The sequence below is a fragment of the Hemitrygon akajei genome, chromosome 16, assembly GCF_048418815.1.
Source record: "Hemitrygon akajei chromosome 16, sHemAka1.3, whole genome shotgun sequence".
Taxonomy (NCBI): domain Eukaryota; kingdom Metazoa; phylum Chordata; class Chondrichthyes; order Myliobatiformes; family Dasyatidae; genus Hemitrygon; species Hemitrygon akajei.
The window spans coordinates 3008183-3027587 of record NC_133139.1 but is presented as its reverse complement, the minus strand read 5'-3'; the positions used below and the strand labels follow the sequence as shown (position 1 = coordinate 3027587).

The following is a 19405-nucleotide window of genomic DNA, read 5'->3' as shown; positions in this document are numbered from 1 at the left end:
GTGACAGAGTCACAGCGAAGTACAGCACAGAAACGGTCTATTCGGCCCATCAAGTCCATACCGAACCATTTAAACTGCCTACTCCCAAAGATCTGCACCCGGACCATAGCCCTCCGTACCCCTAACGTCCATCTACCTATCCAAACATTGAAATCGAGCTCACATGCGCCACTTGCGCTGGCAGCTTATTCCACACTCTCACTTCTCTCTGAGTGAGGTGTAAATCTCATTTTCAGTATCTGATAACTATTTAATTTCTGTGATATCTTTGCCCCTCGGTCTACACCTGTCCGTCTGCCCAGTTCATAGGCCTTCCCATGACGTCACCGGGCACCCCAAGTCCCGCCCCCACGACGCCAGCTCTCGGGCCGCTGCCACCTCTCGCGATGTTTGTCGCGGATGCGGGTAAAATGGCGGCGGTTGGCGCTAGCGGCCCACACCAGCAGCCACCGCAAGCACAGCCTCAGCCCCAGGCTCCGCAGCAGCCGCCTCAATATACAGACGCCTGGTATTTGGCCTTGCTGGGCTTCGCCGAGAACTTCCGCACGGCCAGCCCGCCCAAGATCAAATTGTGCGTGCATTGCCTGCAGGCCATCTTCCAGTTCAAGCCGTCGCAGCGCATCGAGGCCCGCACCCACCTGCAGCTCGGCAGCGTCTTGTATCACCACACTAAGAACACGGAGCAGGCCCGCTCGCACCTCGAGAAGGCGGTGAGCAGTGGGGAGGGTGGCGCAGAACGGTGTATGAAGCAAGGATCAGTGCAGAGATCCGCCCTCTGCCCCCTGATCCTCAATCCCCGATTCTCCTGCCTCCTGATCCTCTATCCCCGACTCCTCTGCCTCCTGATCCTCTATCCCCAACTCCGCTGCCTCCTGATCCTCTATCCCCAACTCCGCTGCTTCCTGATCCTCTATCCCCGACTCCGCTGCTTCCTGATCCTCTATCCCCGACTCCTCTGCCCCATCCTCACCCCTGCTCCCCTGCCCAACTTCCACTCTTTAGTTCCTTTCTGTCCTCTATCCACTCCTAGACGCTCTGCACAGCCAATACCTGTACCCTCTCCCAACCCTACTCGCATCTGCCGGCACTATGTCCCTTCGTTCTCCCTCCCTCTCGGCACTCTGCCCTACTCTCACAGTCCTGGTTGTTTTCACATTTTCACTTAGCCCCAATACCGTCATTAGGAGTACTTTTACAACAGTTGTCTCGGATGCAGGGCAGTACACTTACTGAATGGCGTTTTATTTTTTCGCTGACACCATTCAATCTGCAGTATAATTAAGAAGAGTTCCACTTGCAGCAGCTCTTGACTTGTGTTGATAGTGCATAACAGCCAAAGATTTACTCTCCGTACCCTTCGGAATGTAGTTTCGCAGTTGTCAATTTGCTAAAAATAAGATTGAGCAGCAATAATGACCGATATGCACAACCAGGTTGAATTTGTCAGTGATTGAGTGTTCACATTGATCAGGATTTTAGGATAATTTTTATGTCAACAATATCAAAAGAAAGTTTATAATTGAAGGAGACCCAAAATGTTATCTTAATGCATTGTCACCTAGAGAGGTAACATAGAAAACCTACAGCACAATACACGCCCTTCGGCCCACAGTGCTGTGCCGAACATGTACTTACTTTAGAAATTACCCAGGATTACCCATAGCCCTCTATTTTTCTCTCCATGTACCTAGTTTAGGGTCTCTTAAAAGACCCTATCATGTCCTCCTCCACAACTGTTGCCAGCAGCCCATTCCACGCACTCACCACTCTCTACATTAAAAACTTACCCCTGACAACCCTTCTGTACCTACTTCCAAGCACCTTAAAACTGTGCCCTGTCATGTTAGCCATTTCAGCTCTGGGGAAAAAGCCTCTGATTATCCACACGATCAATGCCTGTCATCATCTTAAACACCTCTATCAGGTCACCTCTCATCCTCCTTTGCTCCAAAGAGAAAAGGCCAAGTTCACTCAACCTATTCTCATAAGGTATGCTCCCCAATCCAGGCAACATCCTTGTAAATCTCCTCTGCACCCCTTCTATGGTTTCCATGTCCTTCCTGTATGAGGTGACTAGAACTGAGCACAGTACTCCAAGTAGGGTCTGACCAAGGTCCTATAAAGCTGTATTATTACCTCGCGGCTCTTGATCTCAATCCCACGGTTGTTGAAGGCCAATGCACCGTATGCTGCCTTAACCACGAAGTCAACCTGTGCAGCAGCTTTGAATGTCCTATGGACTCAGACCCCAAGATCCCTCTGATCCTCCATACTGCCAAGAGTCTTACCATTAATACTATATTCTGCCATCATATTTGACCTACTGAAATGAATCACCTCAAACTTATCTGGGTTAAACTCCATCTGCCACTTCTCAGCCCAGTGTTGCATCATATCACTGTCCCGCTGTAACCTCTGACAGCCCTCCACACTATCCAAAACACCCCCAACCTTTGTGTCATCAGCAAATTTACAAACCCATCCCTCCACTTCCTCATCCAGGTCGCTTGTAAAAATCTCGAAGAGAAGGGGTCCCAGAACAGATCCCTGAGGTACGCCACTGGTCACTAATCTCCATGCAGAATATGACCCGTCTACAATCACTCTTTGCCTTCCGTGGGCAAGCCAATTCTGGATCCACAAAGCAAGGTCCCATTGGATCCCATGCCTCCTTACTTTCTCAAAAAGCCTTGCATGGGGTACTTTATCAAATGCCTTGCTGAAATCCATATACACTACATCTACTGCTCTACCTTCATCAATGTGGTTAGTCACATCGACAAAATACACAATCAGGCTCATGAGGCACGACCTGCCTTTGACTAAGCCATGCTGACTATTCCTAATCATATTGTGCATCTCCAAATATTCATAAGTCCTGCCTCTCAGGAGCTTCTCCATCAACTTATCAACCACTGAAGTAAGACTCACTGTAGAGTTATTGACCCCTTCCTGTTCCTAACCTCCACCCACAGAGACTCCGTAGACAATCCCTCCATGACTTCCTCCTTTTCTGTAGCCATGACACTATCTCTGATCAGCAGTGCCACGCCCCTGTCTCTTTTGCCTCCCTCCCTGTCCTTTGTAAAATATCTAAAGCTTGGCGTTCTAAGTAGCCATTCCTGCCCCTGAGCCATTCAAGTCTCTGTAATGGCCACAGCATCATAGTTCCAAGTACTGATCCACACTCTAAGCCCATCTGCTTTGTTTATGATACTCCTTGCATTAAAGTGGACACATCTCAAACCATCAGTCTAATCGTATCCCTTCTCTATCACCTGCCTATCCTCCCTCTCACACTGTCTACAAGCTTTCTCAATTGGTGAGCCAACTGCCCCTTCCTCCGTCTCTTCAGTTCCCACACCCCAGCAATTCTAGTTTAAACTCTCCCCAGCAATTCTAGTTTAAACTCTCCCCAATAGCCTTAGCAAACCTCCCTGCCAGGATATTGGTCCCCTTTGGATCCAAGTGCAACCCCTCCTTTTTGTACTGGTCACTCCTGCCCCAAAAGGGGTCCCAATGATCCAGATATCTGAATCTTTGCCCCCTGCTCCAATCTCTCAGCCACGCATTAATCCTCCGCCTCATTCTATTCCTATACTCACTGTCACGTGGCATAGGCAATAATCCTGAGATTACTACCTTTGAGGTCCTGCTTCTCAACTTCCTTCCTTACTCCACATAGTCTGTTTTCAGGACCTCCTCCTTTTTCCTACCTATGTCGTTGGTACCAATATATACCACGACCTCTGGCTGTTCTCTTTCCCACTTCAAGACCTTGGCACCTGGAGGCAAACATCCATCTGTGTTTCTTTCCAGTGTCCACAGAATCACCTGTCTGACCCCCCTAACTATAGAATCCCCTATCACTGCTGCCATCCTCTTCCTTTCCCTACCCTTCTGAGCCACAGGGCCAGAAGTGTGGCCTTTGTTGCTTCCCCCCAGGTAGGTCCCCCCTCCCTAAACGGTACTCAAGCAGGAGTACTTATTGTTAAGAGGGACAGCCCCAGGGGTACTCTCTAGTATCTGACTCTTGCCCTTCCCTCTCCTGACTGTTACCCATTTATTTGTCTCCCGAGGCCCCGGTCTGACTACTTGCCTATAGCTCTTCTCTATCACCTCCCCACTTTCCCTGACCAGATGAAGGTCTCAAGCTGAAGCTCGATGCACCTGGTGTGGCCATCCGGGAGGCTGGGAGTCTATCGGACTTCACACATCTGACATCCAGTACAGAACACCAACCTCACAGACATACTTCCTATTCCTTTTCTTCACAAGTAACTTACCTCGCCTTGACCCGTTATCGCTGAAGCCCCATTAAGCCTCCTACTCTGACTTCCCTCGACTCTGTTCCCCACTCTCTAAAGCTGTCTTCTTTTTAAACTCTTCCCGCCGGTCTAACTCGCTGATGTCTATGCGCCTGTGCAGTCATTCCTCAATCAAACATGTAGTAGATTAACAAGTTCTGTTTAAGAACTAACATCCCTGTCACATTTACTGTTGAGAAGGGATGAAGTGAGATGTGTGGATCAAAGCAAATTTGTTATCAAAATACATAACGCCACCATATACAACCCTGGCCTTTGTAGAATTCTGGAAAAGAAACAAGCCGGTGGTATAACCAAGGCATCATTTAGATGAGAAATATGATGTAAATGTTAGTTTAGAAAAATGTGGGAAAAGTTACGAGTGCCACTTCTTGAGTTATGATTATGGTGTTTGGAGAGAGGTGATTTGGCATCTTTAAGTGGGCAAAAAAAGCATTGCTAGCAGTAAAATGGAATGCATGTATTTTGTCTTGTGATTCCTTCCTGTCATCCACTACCAGTGGATGGGGAGCATGGCCCTCCTTTCCCAGTCCTCAGCAAAATCTGCTGACGTGTTTGAGAGTGGAGGAGGGAGATGAGTGGTACACTCCTCTTTCCAGTTAATAAAATTGCTTTCTGGTTCCGTTTTTAATCAAATGACTGCTACCATGTCTACTTTCCTGTGAATGATCTTTTTGTTTGATGTACTTGGAAGCTAAATTCTTGTGATTTTTTTTTTAATCTTGTATATGATCACACAATGGCTTCAAACAATTGTTATACATCTGTTATAGTTGGTTAAAGATCAATTAAGCACAATTGCATTTATAAAGCCTATACAACAATAATCTGTATTTCAGTCAAAAATAAGGGTTTGAACCATTCATGCTGCATCTTCTGTGACTGTACACATTCATTGCTTACTGGCATTGACCCTGTGCCACAGGGGTTGCCAACGTTTTTTTATGCCATGACGCCCTATTATTAACTGAGGGTTCTGCGGACCCCAGGCTTGGGAGCTCCTGCTCTAGCACTTGTGGTTTTTGAGTTTCAAGAGTCCTCTTGCCTTGTCAGCTGCTTGCAATTGAGAGACTTGTGTGATTCTTGGGTCACTGATCTTGACCAACATCTTATTTCTTACTTGTCCTTAGTACCATGTCAGTGTCCTTGTGCTGTGGATACCGGAATAGTGCCTGGAAGTGATGTACTAAATCTCACACTCTTCATGCAATAACTTGCCTGTTATCTACAGGATTTGTTCTACATTTTCACATAATTGATTATGCATCTTAATTTCTTTCTTTTCTCTGTTCATTCTCAAATTTCTGGTTTCCTGAGCACAGTGACACTGCTTGATATGGTCCCATGGGTAACAGTAGCACAGTTTGCAACATGTAGCCATTTATTGCTTGTGAGATGGGACAGTAAATGTTGAGCATTTTATGCATTCATAGGATGTGGACCTCACTGTCAGTTGCAATATTTGTATCCTAACCTAACTGCCTGTGAACTGGGAAGGCATTAAAGACTGAGCTATATTTATGGGTTTGAAGTTGGATAGCCATCAGACTGAGTAGTGAATTATTCCACATTCTGTTTTCTCTTGTTCTACAAAGCACTGTAGAAATGATCTGTATTGAAAGCATACTAAACAAATTTTTTTACCTCACCTCAGTACATATGACAATAATAAACCAATTTACCAAGAGGAGTACTTGATAGCAATCAGTAGCATCACTGTGACCATTACTGAAATTGCCCTCTCTTTATCTGTTCTGGCTTCATTAAATTCCTCAGGGCTGTGAGGAGACTAAAACTTGTATCTCTAGGGCACTGGTGAAAGTTTCTGAACTCCACAGTACAACTTGAACACTAGTATATCTCAGAAGATGTGTTTGGGTCACAAGACCTTAAAACATAGGAGCAGAATTATGCCATTCAGTACATAGAGCATGCTCTGCCATTTCATAATGGCTGACCCATTATACCTCTTAACCCCCTTCTATGTTCTATTCTGATTAATATAGAACCTATCAACCTCCGCTTTAAATACACTCAACTTGCTCTTCACAGCCATCTGTGGCAATGAACTACAGAGATTCAGTATCCTCTGACTAAAGAAATTCCTCCATCTCTATTCTAAATGGATGTCTCTCTATTCTGAGGTTGTGCCCACTGGTCCCAAGACTCCCCTGCTATTGGAAACATCCTCTTCACATCTGCTCTGTCTAGGTCTTTCAGTATTCGATAAGTTTCAATGAGATCCTCCCTGCACCTCCCCCCCCCCCCCCCCCCAATTATCTAAAGTCTAGCAAGAACAGACCCAGGGCCTTCAAATGCTCCTCATACATTAACCCTTTCATTCTCGTGCGCTTCCTCTGGACCTTCTCCAATGTCAGCACATCTTTTCTTAGACAAGGGGCCCAAAACTGCTCACAATACTCTCAAGTGCAGTCTGACCATCACCTTATAAACCCTCAGCAATACACCCTTGCTAATCAGATCAAAGCGAATGCTAGCATTCTATTTGCCTTCCTTACCACTGACCTTGTAGTTTGTGAATGAACATTTTCACAAAAATGATCTAGCACAGGAGTCCTTAAATAATTATTTTACCAGTTTAAACTGGGTCAAAAATAGATAATTTGTGATACTTGCTACTACCTTGAATGAAATGATGTATCCTTATGAAAATTGAGGTCTAAACTTGCTTTGTCAAGCTCAGAGTTTCAGATCACAGATTCTTAACCCATCAGACAGAATTTGTACACAGATGCAGAGGGGAATTTGCAAGTATTCAGGGTGTTATCATCATTAACTAAGGCCACAAGAACAAGGAACTGTTTACAATAGCAGTTAGACCACAGCTTGATTACTTCCTAGGTCACCATTTTGCAAAGAAGATGCAATTTAAAGTAGAAAACATGTAGAGAAGATGCATCGAAATGAGGCTGGGCCTGGAAAACTGCAGCAATGAGGAAAGATGGGATATGATGGCATTTATTTTGGAACAGGAGGTTTGAGTAAACTCGTTGAGATATTCATTATTACATTGGGTGTGTCTATGATGAAGGACCAATTTCCCTTGGAAGGATCGGAAAGCAGGGCATCTCTTTAAAGTAATTGATGGGAGGATTAGAGTATTAGTGAACGTTTTTGTTCTCCACATCAGAGGATAATAGTGGTCTGAAATTCAGTGCATGAAAGGGTAATAGAGGTAACAGTTGAAGCACCAACTGGTGTGATTTTTATAGAGAGTTCTTTCTTGGTCAAATTGACACAGCCAAGGGCCCAAGTACTCTTAATTGCTACACAACCATCAAAGATGCCTATCAAACGACTCTTCTCTCCCTCCCCCCCCCCCCCCCCAACACTTAGCAATTCAGATCACCAGACAGTGCTGGTCTGAGGAAATTCTACATGACTGCTGAGTTAGTAGATTAGTTCATTTTCAAAGACTCCGCAGCCAGCTTGGATTAGAATGTCACCCCATCACAGACTTTATCAGTAAGGGTCTCAAGGACTGTGACAAATCTGGTGTTCCCAAACTGAAAATCCCGAATAACCAGGAGATCCACTCCCTAGTCCAGAAATGCAGCATTCAAATCAGGTGACCCTGGCCTTTAGAAGAAATTGAAATATAACCTCTAAAACTACCAGGGATGCTAAGAGAAAATATTGGTCCAAAATTGGGGCCCAGAAATGCCGTCAGTTGTACAAGGTTTACATGCTACATTAGGCTACAATACGAAGTTGGGTAGCATTGCTGACGAGTGCTTCCTTTCCCAATAAGCTTAATGCATTCTGTGCACATTTTGAACAGAAGGGGATTGGTATGTCACTACCCACTGTGACAGACTTCAATGCATTTAACCCCATAGTATTATGGAAAGTGAACCTATGGAAAACATTTGGCCCTGGGGTGTCCTTAGATCCTGCACAGATCAGATGGTAAATATATTTGCAAACATTTTTATCCTCTCTCTGTTTCAGTCTGCTGTTTGTACCTTCTTTAAGAAGACCACTATCATATCAGTACCTAAGAAATTCAAGATAACGTGCCTTATGACTACTGCCCTGTGACTCTGTCATCCACCATCATGAGATGCTTTGAGTGGCTGGTCATGACACAGTTCAACTCCAGCCTCCCTGACAACCTCACTGCAGTTCATCTGCTGAAACAGGTCAATGGCAGATGCCATCTTCCTGGCCCTACACTGCTCTCTTGGAGCATCTGGACAGCATAGATACCTACCTTAGCCTCTTGTTTATTGAGTTCAATACTGTAATTCAAACCAAACATTCCAAACTCCTAGACCAGAGACTCAATATCTGCCATAGTAACTGGATCCTTGGTTTCCTGACCTACAGACCACGGTCAGTAAGGATAGGCAGCAATATGTTTGCCACAATTATCTACAAGTCTGCATCTTCCCCCCTTCCCTGTGCACTCATGACTGTACAGTAAAATTCTGCTCCAGCTCTATCTGCAAGTTTGCAGATGATACCGAAGGTAGTGGGCTATGTCTTATAATGATGAGCCAGAGTATAGAAAAAAAATGGAGAGTTTGGTGACATGGTGCCACGATGGCAATCTTCGCCTCAATGTCAACAAAACAAGAGTTTCCTATCGTCTTTGGGGCTGGGGGGGGGTGGGGGTGTGGTGCACATGCTCACGTGTAGAGGTTGAGGGCTTCAGACCCCTGGGAGTGAATATTGCCAATAGTCTGCCCTAGTCCAACCATGTTGACACCACTGCCAAGTGTGCTTACCAGTGTCTCTACTTCAGGAGGTTGAAGGAATTTGGCATATCCCCTTTAACCCCACAATTTTTATCAAAGCACCAGACAGGATAGCTCTATAATGGGTAATCAAAACTGCATCACTGTCAACAGCCTATCCAGTGTCAAGGACATACTGTCTTTACAGAAAGATGCCAAAAAAAGGGCCAGTAACATCATGAAGGATCTCACCCACCCACCCTGCTTATGGACTGTTTGTCCCACTCCCAACGGGGAGGAGGCTACATAGCATCGACGCCAGGACCACCAGACTCAAAAACAGCTATTTTCATCAAGCAATAAGGCTGATCAACACCTCCACCCCTCCATGCCCCCCACCACTACTTTAACATTTTGTGTCATACACCTTATGTACAGACACTCCTGTGCCTAGAGTCACTATGGGCATGCAATCTATGTATATAAGCGATCTTTGTGAAATCTGGAATTTCAAAGAATGATCACAATTCCACAAGTTGTGTGCAAACTCCCATCTAGTGCATTTGTGTCCCTTAGGTAAGAGGTCCTGCCCTCTCTTGTTGGGCTGTCCTATTTGTATCTCCAAACCTTATGATGTGGATGATGCTTAACTGGCTCAGAAAGTCGCTCAGTCCAGGGGATGGGCTTTGCCAGTGGAACCCAAATCCTGGAAGAACTAATAGTTTGCTCTAACTGATAATGTGCACATCACACAGTTGTAGATAATAGTAACCTTATTTATAGAGCCCTTTCATACAGACTATATAGTTCTAAGTGCTTTACAATGGGATAAAAGCACAAATATGAAAATAAAAGACAAAGCTGTTAGTGAAAAACAATGTTAAATCAATACATTTTGTGCTGGCATTTAAGTGTCAACTGAATCTGTGTAGATTTAGATACTGAATTCTATATTTTAGGAGTGTAGTTCAGAAAAGCTGACCTGCCAGTGATCTTTTTAAGGAGATTGAGGGATAATAATGAAATGTACCTTCTTGGTAAAATGTCCTGCCGAAGCATCTTGTGTGTATTGTTTGGATTTCCAGAATTTGCAGGTTTTCTCATTGGGAAAGTAGTGAGATTGACTTTTCCTTTCCCTGTTGCACCTGGCAGAAAATAACATAGAAACATAAAAAAACCTGCCGCACAACACAGGTCCTTCGGCCCACAAAGCTGTGCCAAACACATCCTTACCTGTGAAATTACCTAAGGTTACCCATAGCCCTCTGTTTTTCTGAGCTTCACATATCTGTCCAGGAGTCTCTTAAAAGACCCTATCATATCCGCGTCCACCACCGTCGCCGGCAGCCCATTCCATGCGCTGACCACTCTCTGCGTAAAAATAAAAACAAAACACTTACCCCTGATATCTGCTCTGTACCTACTTCCAAGCACCTTAAAACTATGCCCTCTCGTGCTAGCCATAACTAAAACCTTTTTGTTATTTTCCAAAGATTAGATGGATATAAAGAAATGCTGCTGCATAGATTCTCTTCTTGAGTGAGTTTGATGTTAAACTCTTAAAAGCAAGCTGTAAATTTAATTGACTGCAACCACTGTTTCCTCAAAGCTACATTGGTCTGCAGTAACTGAAATTTTCCTGTGCACATATCCTTTGACGTGCAGTTGGAATTTTCTTTTATAACGTGCTAATATAATTTTGAAATTATGCTAATATGATTGTTAAATACCTTCTAATTATTTGTTAATGAATATAATCGATAAATTTTCTAAATATTACAATCTCTACTTTGAAATATTTTAGTGCATCAACATATTTATATTTTCAGTATTTCAAGTTACAACCTGTTACAAATTTTAACAATAAATGCAGTGATAGCTTGTTATAAACCATCGGCCTGCTGAACGCCTACATTGTCTAGTTAAAACATTTTACTTCTGCCAATGTGCCTGTCAGTTGCTTAGAATGCCTGACATTGTTTACTTGTGTTGTAAGTTGTGGTTTGTGTTTGTTTCACGTGCATATTACAAAAAACCTTTAAAGTGCCATGCAGTTTTCAGGCCTTGTAAAAATTTTTGTTTAAAATTACTGCTCTGAGAAATCGTTGGTTGGCTTAGCTGTTTTAAAAAAAATTAGAGTGAACGTTGATTGCAACATAACCAATGTGACTAATTATTTTGTTTTCCTCTTTTTCAGTGGTTAATATCCCAGCAAGTATCCTTTTTACTCAAACCAAAAGGCACACGTTTGAAGAGCTGGTAGATAATTGCAGAAGCTGAAGTGTTGCTATCCTTTTTAAATCTTGCTATTCAACGTAGATATTTCCTGCTAATCTTGAATTGGCTTGATCTGAATATAACAAGCTAGCACATTGTAACATCTCTGCTGATAGCTGCTTGGATTCTACAGAAGTACTTATGGATTCAGAGCCAGACCACAGAACATTTACAAACGTTGTTGAATAAGAATGGCAAAGTAAATTATTAAATAGGCATTTGAGTCCACGGCCATAGGGTAGGTAGAAAAATCTCTCACTATGGGCGCCACTATAACAGCAGATAGTAGAAATCCTGAGGGTATTCTGGAATTTGGAGTTCAATTCTATCGTCGTCTATAAGGTATTTGAATGTTCTCCCCAAGAACTGCGTGGCTTTCCTCCGGGTGCTCTGGTTTCCTCCAAAGATGTACTGGTTAGTAGTTTAATTGGTCATTGTAAGTTATCCTGTGATTAGGCAAGTGTTAAATAGGTAGGCTACTGGTTGGTGCAGCTCATAATTTATTTTCTTTCCCTTTTTTCTTTTTCCCTCCTCCTTCACTCTTCTATTCCTCATTCTGGCCCCTACCTCTTCTCTTCTGCCTATCAAAGCCCTCTGGTGCCCCTCTTCCTTCCTTTCTCCCAAGATCCACTCAACTCTTCTGTCAAGATTCCTACTTCTCAAGCCCTTTTTACCTTACCCCCTTCCACCTTTGTCTTCTGAGATCTTCTTCCCCAACCATCTTCCTTTCCAGTCTTGATGAAAGGTCTTGGCCTGAAATGTCAACTGTTTATTCTTCTCCATATAAACTACCTGACCTGTTGTGTTCTTCCAGCATTTTCTTTGTGTACGCGTGTGTGTGTTCATTCCACTGGATTTCTAGCCTCTGTAGAATCTCTTGTGTTTACAATGCACTTCTGTTTTTAATTGCTTCTTTGTCCTGCCTCCTCCTGAAGTTTCCTGCCTGGTTCTGCATTTTCTCAAGCAGTCTGTTTTTGTTGATTCTCAAGTTTCTTTTTACTCAACTTTTACTGGACCCATTGCATGGGAAAGCTGGAACGTGCTGCTTTCTCTACTTGCTGAAGTATTGTTCAAGCTCATTTAGTTGTACCTAATGGTTACTTCTGTCTTATTTCTTTCTGCCGTATGGAAATCATTCCAATTGCCATGATTCTAAGTAATATTGTGGAAATTTATATATTAGTTCTTCGACATTATGCCCTCTGAGCCAATTCTTTTTGGAGTGGAGAAAGGGAAATGTGGACTTAAACAACTATGTTCAAACAATTGAATTTGATACATCCTTAATGCAAATGTGTTAGATTTCACAGTTTGAAGATATCAAATTTGAAGCAGCCAGCCTTCTCTCAGAGTTATATTGCCACCAGGTAAGAAAAAGAGACTTTCCAGTTTTTTAAAATTAAAATTCATTACAAGAAGAGTTGATTTATTGAAATTATAAGACCACAGATGCTGTAAATCTGAAATAAAACACAATACTCAAAACACTCAGCAGGTCAGGCAGCATCTCTGGAAAGAGAAACAGTTAATGATTAAAATAGACTATTCAGAACTAGAAAAGATAAAAAGATAATTATTGTAAGTTGTAGGTGGATGTAGGAATGGATAGAACAAAGGGAACGTTGGCACTAGGCTGAGACTAGATTAAATGAGATATGTTGGAGGGCACCACGTAACCTAGTGGTTAGTTCGAATGCAGACTTCAATTCTAGCACTTTCATTGAGGAGTTTGTAAGCCATGAGCCGCATGTGTTTTCTCCAGGTTCTCTAGTTACCTCCCACAGTCCAAAGATGTATCAGTTGGTAGATTAATTGGTCATTAAAATTGTCTCATGATTAAGCTAGTGTTAAATAAGAGTCTGCTGGGTGATATGACGCATTGGGCCGGAAGGGCCTGTTGCAAACTACCGTAGATTCCGGATTATAAGCCGCTACTTTTTTCCCACATTTTGAACAGCTTTGAACTCTGCGGCCTTTAATCCAGAGCGGCTAATACATGGTTTTTTTTTCATGCCGCCTCGTAAACATTTTGCCTCGTAACAGTAGACCAATAAAATTGATGAGTAGTTCACAGAGGTCCAATGAAATTGTACGATAAATCAAGCGCACTTTCACAATTAAATTATTGTAAATCAGTCATTTGTACTCACCCTCATCAACATGGAAAACACTCGAAGAAAAGCATTGTGCTGCCTTTATGGCAGTTACTTAGTTTATAATATTTTCGCTTAGTAATTCATTTGTTAGTTAAAGTTAGAAGTGTTTTAACTATATTTGTTTTCTGTACTACATCCCGGGATGCTATGACGTCACACCCGGTTTCGCCGCGTCTTGTGGGAAACGGGAAGGTGGGGGCATTACGCGAGCTCATCAAACCCGAGCACATCAGACCCGAGCACATTAGACCCGATCGCGTTACGCGAGCTCATCAGACCCGAGCACATCAGACCCAATTAGACCCGATCGCGTTACGCGAGCTCATCAGACCCGAGCTCATCAGACCCGAGCACATCAGACCCGAGCACATCAGACCCGATCGCGTTACGCGAGCTCATCAGACCCGAGCACATCAGACCCGAGCACATTAGACCCGAGCACATCAGACCCGAGCACATCAGACCCGAGCACATCAGACCCGAGCACATCAGACCCGAGCACATCAGACCCGAGCACATCAGACCCGAGCACATCAGACCCGAGCACATCAGACCCGAGCACATCAGCCCCGAGCACATCAGCCCCGAGCACATCAGCCCCGAGCACATCAGCCCCGAGCACATCAGCCCCGAGCACATCAGACCCGAGCACATCAGACCCGATCGCGTTACGCGAGCTCATCAGACCCGAGCACATCAGACCCAATCGCGTTACGCGAGCTCATCAGACCCGAGCACATTAGACCCGAGCACATCAGACCCGAGCACATCAGACCCGAGCACATCAGACCCGAGCACATCAGACCCGAGCACATCAGACCCGAGCACATCAGACCCGAGCACATCAGACCCGAGCACATCAGACCCGAGCACATCAGACCCGAGCACATCAGACCCGAGCGAAAACGCTGCTTTTAAGTTAAAGGCGATCAATAACTTTTCCTGGTAGGCTGCAGTATATATATTTTTACCAGTGGCTAGGAGATATTGGAATGTTGTTCGTGCTGTTCAGTAAAAAAGTATATGCAACGTAATTTGTGTTACCGATACGTATGTATATTTAAAAGTAGCCGTATTACAGGCACGGTTCGAAAAAAAGCATTTGCAATATATATTTGTTTGTTACCATATGGATTTAATTAAAAGTTAAAAAATCCTCACGTGTAATATCTTTCTGTGTAAATATCTCATATTACAACGTGGGACACCTGCGGCCGAAAATCCGGTGCGGCCTGTACAAGTAAAAAATTGATTTTAAAAATTAGAGCCAGCGGCTTTTAATCAGGTGCGCTCTGTAGTCTGGAATCTACGGTATATGACTAAGTAAATAAATATTTCATTACGTATCACTAATGACAGAATTGTAGCATGTGCCCAGTGTATGAGGCTGTTGAAACAGTGAAGGTAGGTCAGCCAAAATCACAAATGGATGACTTGCATAGAAATGGCCAGCTCTGGTATAGACAGAGGAAGCAAGTTAACTGAAGTTAGGGAGTTGCAGTATTCAGTTGTAACAGTGGGGGAGGCCACAGGTGGAGATCAGAGTGCAATGAAGATTTAAAATGGCAGATAGAGGAAGCTTAGGATCACTCCTGCAGACTAAGGTCTGCATATGATTTTTCCATTGTAGAAGAGGCCACACTGAATGTAGTACACTAGATTGAAAGGAGCGCAAGAGAATTGCTGCTTCACTCAGAAAGACACTTTGGATCCCTGGATGGTGGGAAGAGAAGGGATGAAAGAACAGATGAAGGGTCATGGCCAGGAACAGTTAATATGAAGAAGCTTTGTGGGGGTGGGGGCGAGGGAAGGGGGTTGTTGGATGCCATCTTTTTAAGAGCAGGATTAGGCCATTCAGCCCATTGAGTCTTTCCATACAGTACAATTGAAGGAACATGGAGTTGGCAGAAGGAGAGCAAGTGGTACTCAGTTATGTTACCAAAGAGCAAATTAACAATAAGAGATACTGATTAAACATGGAATTCTCTTCTGTGGACTCTTTCTGCTAACTAATACAATCTTTACAATAGTAATTGTGTTGAAATTTGAGCCTCGTCACACAAGGAATACAGTCACTGGTTTAGAGGAATATTCATAAAAACGATAGCAATAATTCTACATTGAATGCCGACTGGTCTCGGACTGGAAAAGAGCAGATTTTGGATGTGTGGGTGCTCAGGTCATTAAAGACAATGTTTCATGCTGCTGGGAACTGTTATAAAACCATAAAGGAATTGTGTAGAACTTAAAGTTCGAACTTAAAAATAAAACCTCTGCCATCCTGCTCATGCTTCGCCTTCTGAGAAGGACACTGGTTTTCAAAAGGATATTGCAAAGACTCAAGGATGTTTTCTCGTTTAAGGAAGTATAAATGTGAATTAAAGAAAACTCTTGCTTCATCTGAATGGCACCAATTCCAGGCAATAGCAATAGAGTTGATATGTTTACAGTTTTGCTGAGATGGGCAGAGATAAATATGTAAATGATTGGGAAATTCTTTAAGAACAGAAGGATAGCAATTAGAACAAAGATATTTACTCGGGAGATGGTAAGAGTCTACGGAACCAAAGCAAAATGGCAGCAAGGTCATGCAGAGTACAGATTACAGAGGAGCAGGTGTTTGCTGGTTAGAGACAAATTAGGTGTATACATTTCCAGGGCCTAACAAGGTGTTCCCTTGGACCCTGTAGGAGGCGACTACAGAAATGACAGGGGCCTGAGCAATGGGTGAAACACTGGAGGATGGCCAATGTTGTTCTGTTTTTAAGAAAGGCTCTAAGAATAAACTAAGAAATTATGTGTCAGTGGGCCTGCCATCAGTAGTGGGAAAGTTATTTGAAGATGTTCCAAGGGACTGGATACATGAGTATTTGGATAGTCACGGATTGATTAGGGAGAGTCAACATGGCTTTGTGCATGGTAGGTTGTCTCTAACCAGTCTTATAAAGTTACCAGGAAAGTTGATGAAGAAAAGACAGTGGATGTGCTTTGCGTGGACTTTAGCAAGGCCTTTGGCAAGGTCCTGTTTGGGAGGTTGGTCAAGTAGGTTCAGTCGCTTGTCTTTCAAGATGAGGTAGTAAACTGGATGAGACATTGGCTTTGTGGGAGAAACTGAAGGATGGTAGTAGATGGTTGCCTTTTTGTCTGGAGGCTTTTGATTATTGGTGTGCTTCAGGGATCAGTGCTGAGTTGGTTGTCTACAGTACCATGCAAGAATCCTTGGGCACATGTATATAGCTAGGGTGCCTAAGATTTCTGCTCAGTACTGTATATTGGTTAAAGTAGGAAGGTGATTGAGAAACAGAAATAAGATTACTTGACTTTGTATTAGCTCAGTAGTATTAAGTGTTATTTGGTAACTGGAAAGACATAATATACAGTACTGTGCAAATGTCTTGGGCACCCTAGCTATATAGAGTGCCTGTTTTTAAAAAAATAAATATGTATTTGCCCCCCCCCCACCCTTGGAAGTTTTCATGTTTTTTTTACAACATTGAATCACAGTGGATTTAATTTGGCTTTTCTTGACACTGATTAACAGAAAAAGACACTTTTGTGTCAAAGTGAAAATGGATCTCTACAAAGTGATCTAAATATAAAACAAAATAATTGCATAAGTATTCAACCCCTTTAATATGACACACCAAATCATCAGTGGTGCAGCCATTTGGTTTTGGAAGTCACATAATTAGTTAAATGGAGAACATCTGTGTGCAGTCAAGGTGCTTCAATTGATGGTAGTGAAAATATACCTGTGTGTGGAAGGTCCAACTGCTGGTGAGTCAATATCCTGGCAAAAACTACATCATGAAGACAAAAGAACACTCCAAGCAACTCTGCCAAGGTTATTGAAAAACGCAAGTGAGGAGATGGATACAAGAAAATTTCCAAGTCACTGAATATCCCTTTAGTCATTCATCAAGAAATGGGTAGAATATAGCGCAGCTGTAAATCTGTCTAGAAGAGGCCATCCTCAAAAACTCAGTGACCATGCAAGAAATGGACTAGTGAGAGGGGCCACCAAGAGACCTATGACAAGCTTCAGTGGCTGAGATGGGAGAGACTGCGCATACAACAACTGTTGCTCAGGTGCTTCACCAGTCACAGCTTAATGGGAGAGTGGTAAAGAGAAATCCACTGTTGAAAAAAGCTCACATGAAGTCTTGGCTAGAATTTGCTAGAAGGCATGTGGGAGACGCTGAAGTCAGCTGAAAGAAGGTCCTATGGTCTGATGAAACCAAAATCAAGTATTTTGGCCATCAGACTAAACACTATGTTTGGTGTAAGCCGATCACCATACATCATCAAAAACACTCCATCCCAACTGTGAAGCTTGGTGGTGGCTGCATCATGCTGTGGGGATGCTTCACTGCAGCAGGCTCTGGAAGACTTGTGAAGGTAGAGGGTAAAAATGAATGCAGCAAAATACAGGGAAATCCTGGAGGAAAACCTGATGCAGTCTGCAAGAGAACTGCGACTTGAGAGAAGATTTCTTTTCCAGCAAGAGAAGGACCACAAACATAAAGCCAAAGCTGCACAGGAATGGCTTAAAAAACCAACAAAGTTAATGTCTTGGAGTGGCCAAGACAGAGTCCAGGCCTCAATGTAATTGAATTTGTGGCTGGACTTGAAAAGGGCTGTTCACTCATGATCCCCATGCAATCTGACAGCTTGAGCAGTTAGGAAAATGAGGGGAGATTTTTATAGAGATACAAAGTTGAGAGGTATAGATAGGGTAAATACAAGCAGGCTTTTTCCCACTGAGGTTGGAGGAGACTAGAGCTAGAGGTCATGGGTTAAGGATGAAAGGTGAACTGTTTAAGGGGAGCATGAGGGGAATTTCTTCACTCAGAGGGTGGTGAGAGTGTGGAGCAAGCTGCTAGCAGAAGTGATGGTTGTGGATTTGATTTCAACGTTTAAGAGAAATTTGGATGGGAGGGATATGGAGGGCTATGGTCTGGGTGAGGTTGATGGGACTGGACAGATTAATAGTTCAGGCTGGACTAAATGAGCAGGAGGGCCTCTTTCTGTGCTGTAGTGTCCTATGACTCTGACTATAAAAAATTTGTAGTACCAAAAGAGAGCAAAGTAGTGGGGTAGTTCAGACCTCAGATGGTGATAGGGAAGAAGCTGTTGAGTGTGTGTCTTCAGGCTCCTGTACCACCTCCCTGATAGTATCACTGAGAAGGTGTCATGGGTGGTGAGGGTTTTTCAGGATGGATGCCACTGTTTTGAGGCATCACCTTTTGAATATAGCTTTAGGCTAGTGCCCAAGAAAAAATATGCAAAATTTTAGGACTATGACATTAAAAATTTCACTTCTAGAATTGTTTAAGGCAGAAACTTAACTTTCAAGCTTATATAGATTGCACAGTTGCTTAAAAACAAAGAGGTGATGGGAAATGGACAGAAAAGGTAAATGTACCAGGGTTCAAAACTTCAGTTGCTGTAAAATACTAATAAATAACTCATGAGGCACCATGTAAAAAGAAATGGAGAAGACACATCGCCACCAAGCATCAGAACTGGGTGCCAAGGTAGTGTAGCAGACAGTGCGACAGTATTACAGTTTGGTGCATCGGAGTTTGGATTTGAATTCTGACATCATCTGTAAGGAGTCTGTATGTCTTCCCCATGGAATGCGTGGGTTTTCTCCTGGTGCTCCAGTTTCCTCCGTACTAATTAATAGGTTAATTGGTTATTGTAATTTCACCCATGATAGTGCTAGGGTTAAATAGGGCGTTGCTGAGCAGTGTAGCTCAAAGGGCTGGAAGGGCCAGTTCTGCGCTGTATCTAAATGAATAGGAATTGGTGAGTAGCTCTTGGGACTGATGGGCTATGATGCACAGTTGTAACTTGCAGAGCCACTGCCTCACAAGTTTAACTCTGTCAGCACTTGGGTTTTCTTCAGCTGCTTCTGTTTCCCAAATATGTGCAGATATGT

General features: G+C 43.3%; 1 protein-coding gene across 1 annotated transcript in view; it reads left to right on the top strand.

Moving 5' to 3' along the window:
* The first annotated feature begins 395 nt into the window (after nucleotides 1-395).
* Nucleotides 396-19405, top strand: part of mau2 (MAU2 sister chromatid cohesion factor) — a 71088-nt gene continuing 52078 nt past the window's right edge. Inside the window, exons 1-3 of the mRNA XM_073068127.1 lie at nucleotides 396-710; nucleotides 11226-11243; nucleotides 12607-12672. Coding sequence (XP_072924228.1) covers nucleotides 411-710; nucleotides 11226-11243; nucleotides 12607-12672 — 384 coding nt within the window. The 5' untranslated portion in view covers nucleotides 396-410. The remainder of the gene's footprint in view (nucleotides 711-11225; nucleotides 11244-12606; nucleotides 12673-19405) is intronic.